The sequence below is a fragment of a genome, unplaced genomic scaffold (genome assembly GCF_019419815.1).
Source record: "Pyrus x bretschneideri cultivar Hongxiangsu unplaced genomic scaffold, Pyrus_bretschneideri_v1 Contig34, whole genome shotgun sequence".
Taxonomy (NCBI): Eukaryota; Viridiplantae; Streptophyta; class Magnoliopsida; order Rosales; family Rosaceae; genus Pyrus; species Pyrus x bretschneideri.
In genome coordinates, this window is record NW_025999657.1 from 1,237,348 (window position 1) to 1,252,333 (window position 14,986).

General features: G+C 36.2%; 2 protein-coding genes across 2 annotated transcripts; one reads left to right on the top strand and one right to left on the bottom strand.

Annotated features, from left to right (window-relative positions):
* Positions 1 to 6,675: 6,675 nt before the first annotated feature.
* Positions 6,676 to 8,396, bottom strand: LOC103961085 (presenilin-like protein At1g08700). The gene has a single exon (XM_009373597.3). The coding sequence runs from the start codon at positions 8,258 to 8,260 to the stop codon at positions 6,890 to 6,892; it is 1,371 nt and encodes a 456-aa protein (XP_009371872.1). The 5' UTR covers positions 8,261 to 8,396; the 3' UTR covers positions 6,676 to 6,889.
* Positions 8,397 to 10,007: 1,611 nt separating this feature from the next.
* LOC103961086 (nuclear intron maturase 2, mitochondrial) lies at positions 10,008 to 12,491 on the top strand. The gene has a single exon (XM_009373598.3). The coding sequence runs from the start codon at positions 10,108 to 10,110 to the stop codon at positions 12,322 to 12,324; it is 2,217 nt and encodes a 738-aa protein (XP_009371873.2). The 5' UTR covers positions 10,008 to 10,107; the 3' UTR covers positions 12,325 to 12,491.
* The last annotated feature ends 2,495 nt before the right edge of the window (positions 12,492 to 14,986 follow it).

The window sequence follows — 14,986 nt, forward strand, 5'->3', positions numbered from 1 at the left end:
TCCAAAAGTCCACGTGTCACCTCTATAATTTTCTTGATTATTTTTGGCTTCACAAATATAAAAAATGATGTGTATTGGATGGAAAATTTAAATTTGCAATAGCTTATAGCTATTGTTAAGTTATTATGATTAAACTTCATAATTGATATTGTGGACAAATTTAGTCTTTGTAGCTTGCATTTACTTTTTCCAATTGAATAAACTGCAAAATCCCTTTTTCCTCTAACGCCACTTAACTGCTTCATGCCTACACATGTCTCCTCTCCACACCCATCACTTGGTTCACTTCTCTCCATTGTCTCCACCGCCAATTAACCTTGTAAATTTTGAATTTTAAGTAAGTTTTATATTTTAGTCTAAATTGATCATATACAATATAAAAAATGATGTGTATTGGATGGAAAATTTAAATTCATAATAGCTCATAGCTATTGTTAAGTTGTTATGATTAAACTTCATAATTGATATTGTGGACAAATTTAGTTTTTGTACCTTGTAATATTGTTCAAAGATTATGAATGAAAAGTTGGTAGTTTATCGTTTAATTTTTTTTTCAAGATTTTATATTGAAACCACCGGATATTAACCTCTACCCCACGAGTCTCGAGCACTGTGGCAAAAAGAGGGGAAGGTTCTTGAATGAAGTTTGAACTTTGAAGGAAGGAGAGAAGCTTGGGAACACAGAGTTTGAATGTAGAATATAATAAATTTTAAACTAAAAAGAATACAAAAGGTTTAGTTGCCAGGAATTGAACGAGGGTCTCCATGGTGAAAACTAGAATATCCTAACCTCTGGACAACATCGAATCCTTATACTTTATGTTTCGCATCATAATTTTTTTTTTACGAAGCAATGCCCTACCAAACCGACATGTCCCATTAGAGCAATTCCACCTCTAAAAATGAGCTGGCCCAAAGTCTAGGGCTGGTTTGGTATTGATGTGCTTTAAAAAAAAAACTGTTTTTGCTATGCTGTGAGAATAAGTGATTGTGAAATAAAGCAGCAGAGTGTTTGGTAAACTTTTTTGTATAAGTGTTTTTGGAAAAAAAAAAAAGCAGTATGATAGTGTTTGGTAAACTTTTATGTAAAACAGTTGTGACTGTGTGAAATGACCAAAAAGGGTATAATACTAGATGTGCTATTAATTTAATTTTCTTAACAAATAAAAGTGAATTACTAAATATACTTTATTTTTAAAAGAAAAATATTTATAAACTGTTGGTAAACTTTTATGTAAAACAGTTGTGACTGTGTGAAATGACCAAAAAGGGTATAATACTAGATGTGCTATTAATTTAATTTTCTTAACAAATAAAAGTAAATTACTAAATATACTTTATTTTTAAAAGAAAAATATTTATAAACTTTATCTTAAATATTAATTAGTATGATAGACTACTTCAATTGAAATATTTTAGACTGAATAACTAGGATTCATTAGTACAATATTGTTAATGTACTTGAAAGTAGTCTAATTAGATGCATTCATCAAACTTACTGCTATTCTATTTCTTAATGTTTCTATCTCATGGGATCCTTCAACTTGATAATTTTGGTATTCTTCATCATCATCATCATTACTATCGCTCTCTTCACAATAGTCCCTGGGTCATCAAAATGACGATCACGTTCAGAATACATTCGTATGTAGTTATGAAGAGCCATTGTAGTAATGACAATCTTCACTTGCTTATTGAACGGGTAATTAGGCATATTCCTTAAAATTGTCCATCTTTTCTTCCATACCCTAAAAATTCGTTCAATGATGCTCCTAAGAGAAGAATGCATGTGGTTAAATACCTCTTTATGACCCGTTGGTTCGGGACCCCTACGAAAATCCGGGAGATGATATCCTTCACCTTTATATGGTCCCAAATAACCTCCCATTTGTGGGTACCCCACATCTACCAAGTAATATTTTCCTGAAAATTGAAAATTTTGTTTTGTATTGTAATAATTATACAAAGCAAGTATGTAAATTGTTGTAAATTTGTCCTATAGATTCCTCTCTTGTCTCTGGTGGTAGTACCCCAGATAAAGGTGCCTAGGCATGTTCACCAATAGCAACTGTGTTCGAGAACATCCTATCTAACTTGTCCTCCATCTCAAGACTAATTCCCTTTTTTCGTTATCTTCCATATTCTTTGTTTAAGTAAGAAAGAATATGGTTAATACATATTGCATGATATTATAATACATATTAAAAGATAAATACACAAACCTGAATTTTATTATTCCACCACTCCTCAGAGGCATCAACAGTACCCTTGCTCAAATTCCACCCTAGGCCAGTTTCTTTACCAACTAGCTCTTTCCACAACTTCCACTCATTTTTAAGTGCATCCCACTTATTTTTTAGTTGCTTTCTTTCATAATCATGCCCACTCTCTGCCTTGAAGTTAGCTCTCTAATATTTGCATATCCATCTTTGTCAAAGTGAGTGCCCAGACGATGTTCGGCCTCAACCTCCTTGATGCATACATCACAAAATATAGATATATTGTGGGCATTCCATGTAGCTGTAGGATTTGATGAAGATGCCCTCTTCTTTGCCATCGATACCAACTAGTGATTTGTATACATACATACATACATACACACACACACACACACACATATATATATATATATATATTAAAACAAGAACGTATGATATTGTAATATAAACCAGAAAGCATTATGTACATGAAAGAAACAAATGAGCATACACAGTACATGAAAGCATTATGTACATGAAAGAGACAAATTGGACTCTAAGAATACATAGTACATGAAAGCATTAGGTAGTTGTAAGAACTAGATTCAAAGACTTTTATTTGTTACAAAAATGCGTCATCTTCACTTACAGGGATTCTTTCTATATTTATAAATCTAGACTTAGTGTAGATAAAAAGTTAATGAAATTAAACCCTACAAAGTCAACCAAACGAAATTCACAGAACGGATGAAATTCACAGACGTCTTCACATGACCGAATAATAGTCATGGAAGCAGAAATACATAAGGCCTAACCTAACTGCATATGGAAGTCAGCACAAACGATAGCAATCGTTATCATTTGGGGAAAGTTGGAGCTTCGATCTGTGCTTAAAGCTGCATATTCAATTAATGCAAGCAGAAAATTCCAACAACAATCGAAATAAGGAGAAACAAATTATTTCGTTTTCTAGCTGAAATAGTCAAATTCATCCTACAAAGTTTCCAATATCTCTCTCACACAAACAAATTCAAATTCCCAATTCGCATCTCGCGATCACCAAGTAGCAGAGAACAAAAGAAAAATTGATGTAACAATTGAACCAAAAATGAGAAATAGCAGCAGCCAGAAGCATGCTCAGGAATTCCATTACACAAAGGCAAATTAAATCAACAACAATACAAATTAAAGGGGAAGTAGAAGAAAAAATGGACCTCCACGGAAGGCGGTCCATTTGCATAATCCTAATTTCTATACACAATATATATGGTGATTTGTTGTCATTTGCATAATCCTAATTTCTCTACTATTCATTCTTTAGCTCATTCATTCCCCAGTCAAAAGGTTTCTTCTATCTTTGTTGGCCTAAAAAGAAATAGAAAGGAAAGCCACCAAATAATTTGAACACAGAGCACTCTGCACTGCTACAAAAGGAGCATTTGGAATAAGACGAGGAATATCTACCATTAATGGTAGACAAAAGACCAAAATTCAAGTCTCCAAGTCCATGATATTTTTCATATCATAATTGGTGATGAATGATAAGAACATGTTAATTAGCCCTAAAACTTACGCAATTTAATTTTAATGTGTTTATTACAGGGTGTTCATCGAATCTAAACATTCACATACAGCATACACATTCTCCCCAACCAAGCACAACAAAAACACAAATAACTCTTTAATCCAAAACAAAATTTAAGGAACATGAATAGAGAAGTAATCAATTTTTCTTCTCTCTCAAATTTTCTTGTTTCCTCCACAAACCCTAATTTTTTTCCCCAATTTTTTCTCCATCCCTAGTTTTCCCGACACCCATACACTCATCCCTTCGCTCTTCCCACCCCTCTTTCACTCTCCCCATCCCCAAATTAAAAAATCCAAACAAATAAATAACAAAATTTTAGAGAAGAGAAGCTTACCAGAGGAAGGAGGGAAGGTGACAGCTGGCGCTGAGACCGACGGAGAGAGAGGAAAAGGAGGAAGAGGAGAAGAGGTGCAGTGTAGCTGCAGGCAACAAAGGAGAAAAGGGCGTGCTGAATGTTCTGCGATTTCAGAAGGGCATGCGAGAGAGAAGGCAGAGAGAAACGAGGGTAACATTGGCAATTTGAAATTTTCATTAAAAGAATTATTGTAGCTCCGTGTTTTGACAAGAAGCTGTTTTCTGAAGCTACTTTTTGCAGCTTCCCATTTTAGCTTTTTTTCATCTGAAACTTTCAAGAAAAGCTGGTTTGGGGTGTTTACCAAACACCAAAAACTCTTCCAGCTTTTTTTCATAGCAGCTTTTTTTTAAATCACCTCAACCCCAAAATGGGGCTAAGTTAAGTTGAAAACGCCATTCTCTTAACGTACTACATAAGAAAGAGTAATAGGTTGAGTTCTAACATTGAGCCAACTTGAGCATCTTCATCCAGAAATAAAAGGAATTTGAATAAAACATAACATGTTTGTATGATTATTTGATGGTGGATAGCAATTCCCCTAACTCGTTTTTATTCATTTGAGAACTACTTAAAATCTATTTCTGTTCTGTTTTTGTTCGATTTAATTTAAATAGCAAATCAACTCCAAAAATCCCAAAAATTTGTGTAAGTGTAGGTCTGTATGTCTAGTGTCTGCATATAAAATTTCCTAGACTTTAGATAAGTATAAGTCGGTCTAATAATTAGTGGCTGGTCAGTAGCAACAGTAACCCAGTTTTTGTGACATTTTAAGTAATTGGATAAAACAATCTTCTGCAGGAAAGACCCTTATTTTCATATGCTACAATTGACAAATCTTAGTGTTAATAAGGAAAATCAATAGGACATTTGTGAGCTACTTTGTGGTGTGCTTTTAATCCTATCATAACACTTGTCTTATAGTTTCAACCCGCAATTTCAAATAATTTATATGACACTATAGATTCTTCAACTTTCAAGACGGTAACATAATCCTAAACAGATCAAAGTGGTTAATGAATTGTGGCTCAATTTGAAGCAACACATCCATTCTTTGTTATTGAAAATAATCTAATGTTTTGAAGGATTAACAATTACAGCTTCTGAAAGCATAGGCCACAGCCACACCAGAGGGCAGCAGTCTTTCATGCGTAATCCCACTGTAGGATACTTGAAGAAATTGCATTCTTAGAGCAGTTAATTTCTGGTCTATAGCATGAAATTGCAGAAAAATAAGTGTGTGCCTCCTCTCGAAATTTACAAATGCACCTCCGAATTTCTATTCCCTATCATACCCATAAAACACATACAAGCGAGAGAACATTCAAATAAAGAGAAAATAGTTGCTGAGAAAATTCAGAAAAAATAACGGGAACTGAAACTCGCTTACCTGCCTCGACGGTGACCAGCAAGTCTCTCACAAGTCTTGTTTAATTGAAGCTAATTTTAGAAGAACAAAGGACAATCAAAATCGTGGTTCACGATTCCAATTCCCCTTTCTCTGCTATCCCTAACCGAAATGAAGTACAAAAATCACAGGAGACAGAGAGAGAGTCCCAGTACCTCTTGCTCTCTTTCACTCTCTCTTAAACTTGCTCTGTGTGTTCTGGTCTGCGACTTATAGGCTTAACGGAAAACACAATACATTTGTTGCTTATGTGTTAACTCTTAGTGAGAGAGGAGATAACAGGAAGATATTAACAATCCCAGCCTTTTTACTTGAAATTTAATGAGATCAAATATGAATAATATACAGAAAGTGGTGATTATGCTAGCTAAATAAATATAATTAAATGCTTACTTCCTCTCAGAGGAAGTCTAGAACTGGCCTATATCCATCCTGAATTTAAACCTTCACAGAATACATGGACAACTAGACAAGTATACCTGATGAGAGGTATGCCACTTTTTTAAGCAAACTCGAGCCTGATTATCTCAGCGCATCTTTATCTGTATGTTAGAAAATAAGCTGAGGAAAAAATCTGCTTTTATTAGCACTTCAGTGCTCAAACTTGACCAGAAAATTTGTTTTTCTTGACTTCACTACTATCACCAGCTCTCGAAACTCGTCAGATTGGAAGCAGGAAATGCATGATATAACATGGGTGGTGCTATACAAACACCCATTTTTACCTCTCACACGCCTGTCTCAATTTCCGACTGTTAGATCAAATGAATTGATGAAGATCAATGGATGAAAATTACAATGGTGTGCGAGAGGTAAAAAGGGGTGTGTGAATAGCACTACCCTATAACATTTAGGGACCCTAACATTTGTAATGTTTGAAACCTTACAAATAAAGAAGATCGCATTTGCCTAATAACTACTAATTGCACCGAGTTCATTGTGATTTCAAATCCATTTGAGATTTTGAATGCATATATTTGGCGGCTTTGCATTCACAATAAATGGAGTATTCTCTTAATATTACTTACGTATTCATCAAAGCATTGCAAAAACACAAACAAAATGGAAGTGTCAAAATGTATCAAATGGACATGGAAGCAAGCTGACGAAAACAACTTATAAAACGGACTAACAAGAACAATTTTTTTTTCTTTCTATTTTCTGGTCTCAAATGATTACATTATCCAATTCATTGTTTCTGGATGGATCACAAGCAATTACATGTGCAACAACGAGAGAAAGTTAAAGGAACAAATACCTTTTAATTTGTATACAGATCTCATGCTACAAAACATTAGCTTCCTCTTAATGTAATCTTTCTCTTACCAAAAACTAATGGACTATCAAAACATCAACAAATTTGTAGCTGTCCCAACAACAAAAGGCTCCATTAATAACCGAGTCAAGAAGTAAAAAACAACACCCAAAATGATCGATATGGGCAGAGCCGGCAAAGCCCGATGGTACACTGACAACAAAATAAGAGTGCACCCAAGTCCCGAAATAATGGCAAGATAACAGGCATACACAGTCATAAGGTCATACATTGCAGCTCTGCCCACAAGAACACTGTAGAAAACGAAATCCCCTAGACCAAGTTTAATACCTTTACTGAACATTTCGCTACCTTCCCTCCTCAATTGCTCTCTCTCATTCTCCAATCCTGTCGTTTCAACAAGAGGAGACATTTCCTCGCTAATAATTTCAGATGCCCCACTGCCATATTGTGTAGCTCTATCGGACTGAACAATCATACTCGAATATCTCGAAGAACCACTACTTGGCGACGGCCTACCCCGTGAATTATCCTCCAATAGTAATCTCTCCCCTTCATCTCTATTACCCTCACCTTCCTCATTCGCGACCTCAACATCAACAGAGGTATACTCAGAATTACCACCATTTTCATTCTCATTTTGATTCCCATTGCCCCTGGGGACTGCCTGAAGCTCCACAGACCCAGAATCCGAAACCCCAGCAACCAAAAGCTCCAAACCGGTCCCACGACGCCCAGAATTTGGCACAGTTGGGCGGGCCTCGTAAATCAAAGCTGGGAGCTCTTCATCCCGGCTAGAGGCCAACTCCACCAAGAGCTTAAGTGGGCCGCCCGGTGCCAGCACGGCCACCAAATCATAGACGGCCAGCGCCACAAGCAAAACCCAAGTCGTCCATTCGGGCAACTTGGTAAACCAAGCCGCCACAATAATCCCCAAAGAAACCATATAAGCTTGGCGTAGAAAAATGGGTACACCGCCGGAGAAGACGGACAAGACCCCCACAACAGTGAAATTGAAAAGCAGCAAAAAGCAAGTAATGGAGTCGATGGGTATGGAGAAATGCTGAACAATGGACAAGAAAATCGAACCTCCCATGGTACCCAGCACGAAAAAGGCGGAGAAGCGCATGTAGTTCTTCAAAAAGTTGGTGAAGTTGTAGTAGTAGAGGAGGACGAGGAGGAAGGTGACGACGGCGATGAGGACGACGAAGACCAGGGCGTTGAGGAGGGCGCCTTCGAGCTTTTGGGCGGCGGAATCGGTGGGGGTCTCGAGGTAGACGAGGTTGGCGGCGGTGCGGATCGGAGGAGCGGAGGCGGAGAAGGGATTGGAGGGAGAGAGAGCGTAGACTAAGAGAACAACAAGGAGCATGCAGATCGAGACTGGGGACATGACGCCGATGATCTCGACGCCGATCGACTCTAGGATGCTCGACTCCATCCTGGGATTTCGACGGTTGGGGCTTTCCGTCGAGCACTTGGTAGGCGTGGGGCTGTGGGTGTGAGTTTGGTTACCGCATTTTCACTTTGCGGGAGTTTTAGGTTAAATTATAAACCACAATCTACAAATAAAATAAGCACTCGTGCCATTCTAACTTGTGGCACATGTAGTACAAGTCACCACTCAAAATTCAGAGTCTTGATTTACGTAATTTCGTGGTTATGATCAGAAATGATCATTTCATAAATTATTTTGTAAAAATTATTTTTTAGAAAAATAATTAAATAGACTATTCATTTAGTCAATTAAACCCAACATTTGGGTTGACTCAGCAATAGTTTCATATAATCCGAGCCGTTCACTTTGTAGATCTTCCTTAAAAGATCATTTTTACAAAACGTCATCTAAATCATAATGTATTTTAGAATCGGTTTGATTCAAAAAAATTTAAAAATGAATGTAAAATCGAACCAAACGAAATTAGGCAGTCTGTTTAGTTGGGTTTTTTATTTTGTTGGTAGAAACACACATCTCCAACTAGTTATGACTTCAAGTGCATGTTTTGATAAATTTTTGGGTAAATTACACCAAATTACCTTAACTATAAGTCGAACCACAACCTTATACCTTATGTTTTAAAAAAAAAATTACAATGTCATACCTCATCTTACGAATTTGTCAATATGTCAAACCTCCTTCAATTTTTCTGTCAATTTCTCTGTTAAATGCTGACGTGGCTTGAGACGGGACCTACACTGAATTAAAAACTTCATTCAATATTAAAAAAATAAAATAAAATCATTTAAATATTTGGGTGGGTCCCACATTTTTTATAAAAATATTTAAATGATTTTATTTTAAGTTTTTTAATATTTAATTAATTTATTAATCCAATTGAGCTAAGGAGTGGGCCGCACTCAATCCACGTAAGCATTTAGTAGAGAAATTAACAGAAAAATTGACGAATGTCTGACATTGCAACAAATTTATAGGATGGGTTATGATATTGTAATTTTTAAAATATAAGATAAGAGATTGTGGTTCGACCTATAATTGAGATAGTTTTATGTAATTTATCCAAAAACTTTTCAGTTGCAATATAAGAAGACAAATGACTTTAACACACAGCTGTATGCCTCTTAAACCCTTATGTTTAATACTGATTCTTAATTTCGTTTGATTTATTTAGTCTCCAACATATTTGATAATGAACTAAGTTTGCGAAAATTTACTATGATCTTGTTTATATGACATTCACCGAATGAAATAAAAATAAAAATAAACTAATGAAAATAGTTTGAAAACTTTGAATTTTAACGATAAGGACAAAATAAACGGTAAATTAAATAGTACCAGGTTTGACTTTTTAATGTAAAAATATAATTTTTCGTTAAAATAAATAGTACTATAAACTTTTCTCTAAAACTTCTATAAAAAAAAATTAGATGTGCAGCCAAGGATTCATCGATCAACGACCAGCGCGCACTAAATAAATCCCATAAGTTTGTAGGAGCAAAATAGAAATACCAGAAGTTAGCGGGTCACAACTACAGTCAAAATAAAGGAAGAAAATTGCAGGTTTGGTTTTCGCAAAGACAGAGGCCCTAGGGTTTAAGGCAAGGTTTTTGCTTCCTGTCGTCTTCAACCTCTGTTGCACTCGCACCTTGCTCCGAAAACGACAGCGTTTGGCTGTTGAACTGCCATGGCAACCATTCAAGTAAGCTCTCAAATTCCTCTTTCTCTCTATTACTAGGGTTTATTCAATCACTGTTAATGCTCTTCTGTCGTTTGTTGATGAACAATCAAACCCAGAAAATGACCTAAACTCTTCTACTCCCAATCCCAAAATGCTTCGCCGCCTTGCCATTTTTACCCACCAAGTTCTCGCAAATTCCAATTCTATCCTCCCCACCACCACCAAGCACAACAGCACCTTCTTCCTCTGCTCCCATTTCAACCCTTCATGTCACAGGGGCACTGGGTTCGCCTCAATTCGCTTACTTTCGTACTCTCCTGTGAACCGCCGCATACCTGATCCCGAAGACCCCTCGAATTTGATAAAAGAAGATGGCGTTTCTGTTTTATCCCAAATGTGGATTGAGAATTTTCGTGAACCTGATAGGATTGTGACTAATTTGTCCTCTTACCTTCGCCGATTCGAGTTGTGGGTATTGGCGTACCAGAAGGTTTGCGCCGACGAGATGGGTGCGTATATGCCCCGCAGTGAAATACAGAGGTCAGCGCTTGAGGACTTGTTAGCGCTTCGTAATGCTGTTCTTGACAGTAGGTTTAGGTGGGGTGCTAGACTAGAGTTCTTTATTAAATCACCCAAGGATAAGACTGAATACGAGTCTTTGTCTAAGAGGAAAATTAAGGCCATTCTGACGACTACACAACCGGCCCCATTTCAAGATAAGTTAGTGCAGGAAGTTCTGTTAATGATTTTGGAGCCAATATATGAGGGTCGGTTCTCTCAAAAGTCATTTGCGTTTAGGCCGGGGAGGAATGCGCATACAGTGTTGAGGGTGATTAGGAGGAGTTTTGCAGGGTACTTGTGGTATATAAAGGGCGATTTGAGTACTATATTGGATGGGATGAAGGTGGGTTTGGTGATAAATGCTTTGATCAGGGATGTGAGGGATAAGAAGATCATTGATTTGGTGAAGGCGGCGTTGGTTACACCAGTGGTTACGAGTAAGGATGATGGAGTGGAGAAGAAGAAAAAGAAGAGAAAATATCAGAAGAAGAGGGTGTTAGCAGAGGATGAGCCGAAACCAGACCCATATTGGTTGGAGACTTTTTTTGGGTTTGCACCTGAGGAGGCAGAGAAGCTTCCTTCTTGGGGCCATTGTGGGATACTTAGCCCCCTTTTTGCTAATGTTTGTTTGGATGAACTGGACCGCTGGATGGAGGGGAAGATTAAGGACTTTTATCATCCGTCAAAGAGTGATGTCATATGGAATAGCCCGGAAGGTGAAGCAGAACATGGAAATACATCTTGGCCTGAATTTGTGCCAACAAGTGGCCCAGATAAGACCAGAAAGATGGATTACGTTCGATATGGTGGTCATATTTTAATTGGTGTTCGAGGACCTCGATCAGATGCTGCCACATTGAGAAAACAATTGATTGAGTTTGTTGATCAGAAGTATGTGCTCAAGCTTGACAATGAGAGCCTCCCTATAGAACACATAACAAAGGGAATAATGTTTCTAGATCATGTGTTGTGTCGCAGAGTTGTGTACCCAACGCTTCGTTACACTGCAACTGGTGGGAAAATCATTAGTGAGAAGGGTGTAGGCACTCTTTTATCAGTTACAGCAAGCTTGAAACAGTGCATCAAGCAATTTAGGAAGTTGAGCTTTCTTAAGGGAGACAGGGATCCAGACCCACAACCTTGTTTCAGAATGTTTCATGCCACCCAAGCTCATACTAATGCACAAATGAACAAGTTTCTGTCCACAATGGTTGAGTGGTATAGATTTGCAGATAACCGGAAAAAAATTGTGAACTTTTGCTCTTACATTTTAAGGGGTTCACTTGCGAAGCTCTATGCAGCAAAGTACAAGCTCCGTTCACGTGCAAAGGTGTACAAGATTGGTTCGAGGAATCTGAGTCGTCCTTTGAAGGAGAAGAAGGGGCAGTCACCTGAGTACCATAATTTGTTGAGGATGGGTCTTGCCGAGTCAATTGATGGGCTTCAGTATACCAGGATGTCTCTTGTTCCTGAGACAGATTACAGCCCTTTCCCAAGTAACTGGAGGCCCGATCATGAGAAGGCACTACTTGAATATATAAGGCTTGATGATCCAAAAACTATTGAGGAGCAGCGTAGGTGCATCATGGACCAAGGTCTTGTTTCACCTCAGGATTACGTTTCAATGCTTGTTTGGAACTACAAAAGGAATGCTGGCACGTTGGATCAACTTTCCTTGGTCAATAGTGGTAGCACTAACATTGAAAGAGATAAACTATTGCTGCTGGGATCGAACGAGGATAAACTTGAGCATAGGACTAAAGAAGAGGAGGAAAATGATAAACAGTTTTGTGTATCACAGATGTAAAATTTTTACTGCCACAGTAATAAGGTAAAGTTATTCATGTGGCATGTCATTATGTTGGCTCTTACTGGTACGCTTGCTGGCAAGTTATAGAAATGTTAGCTGTATCGTTATTAGGGGAATGGTATATGGTTAGCTATTCTTTCTTATCAAGTTTACACTTTCTACAACTTGCACGTATTTTCCTTTTGAGCGCAGAAATTTCTTGTTCATCATTTGTTCAATTGTCTTTTTACAACTTTCAGTAATCTGTTGAGTTTTCGATTCCATAATTTCTTCTGTTTCCTTTTTTCACTTTTTGGTATGTAGAATAACATGCTTGATATTTTACTTTATTGCCAATGCTGGAGTTGTTGTCATTTACAAATTTGATCTAGGAATTATCATCTTGTGGTCAAGAAATGAAAGAGATGAGTACAGTTACAAACACTTTATGAAACTGTAAGTACTCAGCGTGAATTAACTTACAAACAACCATTAATAAAAAGGGAGCTTTAATGAAAAGGATTTGGTCCAACAAATATTAAAAAAAAAAAAAAAAAAAAAAAAGAGGAAAACATCTCAAAATGTTATTTAATCAAAAAGGCTCAAAGTTTAATAAAAAACCATCCAAAACTATTATCCACGGGTCAAACTTACAAGTCCAATCCGCTACAAATCTGCACTTTCGTAAATATCCCTAAATGATTCGATATTGTACTGACTCTTCATCAACCTCAATCCAGCATGAAACCGCCATAATAACTCCATGTCTTCCTATCAAATCGAATTCCCCCATTTCAAAAACAACCAAATCAAAGTTAAAATCAAAGTTGAAAAAAGAAGCATTCATCGGAATAAAGCCGCCAAAACAAGTTCAAAGAAGTTTAATGGTAGAAACCGGCGAAAAAGTGTCCGGAAAAAAAAAAAAAAAAAAAAAAAAAAAAAAAACCAAAACATAAAACTGTTTCTGGAAAAAAAAAAAAATAGATACAGTGTTTGTTTGGTCTGTGCACAAACAAACATTGTATCTGGTAAGAAAATAACCAAAATCCAGAAACAGTGACTTAAATTTCAGAAATAGTGACTTAGATTCCAAAAACAGTCTATGTTTTAACCTTTGAATGTTTCTTTTCTTTCATGCATCAGTTGATTATATTTAAGAAAGGGAATTGTTATTGGCACTCCAAATTTCTCATTCTATACTTCAAACTTTCTATATTTAGAAAGAAAAATACACTTTTGAGGAGTGTAAAATGAGACTTTTGGAATGCCAATAACACTTCCCTTAAGAAATAGGGTGCTTATTTTGCTTTGAATCCAAATACAGTGAATTTTACTATTTCTTTTCTAGCTTACATTTAAGAAACAGTGTGTCTATTTCATTTGAATCTAGAAACAGTAGCTTAGATTCCAGAAACAGTTTATTTTTATAGTCCAGAAACAATGACTTGTCGCTATTATTGAATTGCATGCATATCTTAAATTTATTTTCTGGAGAAACAAACGATGAACTACACTGACGAAGAAAACTTGAAAAACAGTATCTCGAATACACTATGAATAATAACGACGATCACATTTCAATGAATTAATACAAAATATAAATTAAATATCATGAAGATCTATATTTTTGTTTCAAAGAAAAAGAAGAAGGTCTGCAAAACAACGATGAACTTCATTAACAACGAAAATCTGTAACTTAACCTAAAAAAGTTAGGGGTAAAATCGACAAATCATAATTTATTATCGTTGGACCATTTTTAGTTGGACTACTTTAATATGGGTCTTGTACTAATCATTAAACAAAACTTATAACATGGTTTTTTATTAAAACTAAAACTTTTCAAGCTTTTTTTCATTAATTTTCCTTATATAATGTAGATTTCCTTTTGTTTTGTCAGTCTGTTCATTTATAGCACATGTTTTCTGTATTAGTGTTGTTCTTTTGAGATCAAATGCAACTATACTAACCCGCGATGCATAGAAGAACTGAGAATTAATGGACAAACAAGGATTGAATTTGCCTCTCTACCATATCCGTACAAATAGGCCTGACATATTTAACATTCTTAAGGAGTAAACTAGTTGTGTAAGTTCCAAAATCTGGAAAATCATGTTATTTGTCCGTACGCTGTGTGATATCCTTCTAGATTACCTTTTGATTTCATTCAACGTTGCAGTGACTTGTTTATATTTCATTCAACATGTTGTCCATATAGATGTCGAAATTAGTGTCAATATATCTTGATATGTTGTTGAGTATCACGCTTCTTAAATGGTGAAGAGGGATCCCTTTGAGAAGGGCCTCATGTGATCAAGCAATCTACTAGTAGTGTGGGAGATTTGACATATGAAGTAAAGTGCCTTGAAGCTTCTCAGATTCAGCCCCACGCATGATCAACTTTTAGACGAGCCTTTTTCTTGTCATAAAATTTGTCATATGGCAGGCCAAGCCAATAATATGTGGGGATGCTTATTAATTTAGAAAAATGTTATCCACACACTTATTTTTACTTTTTATATACATTTGTTAATTTTTTTGTCATTAATCTTCTTCAATTCATTCGATCTAGGGATCGAAAATTGAAAAGGATGTGAGAAGTAAAAACGAGGGTGTGGATAACACTACCTTTAATTTAATGTCCAAAAACTTAGTTTTACATTCGATTATACAAAAAAAATA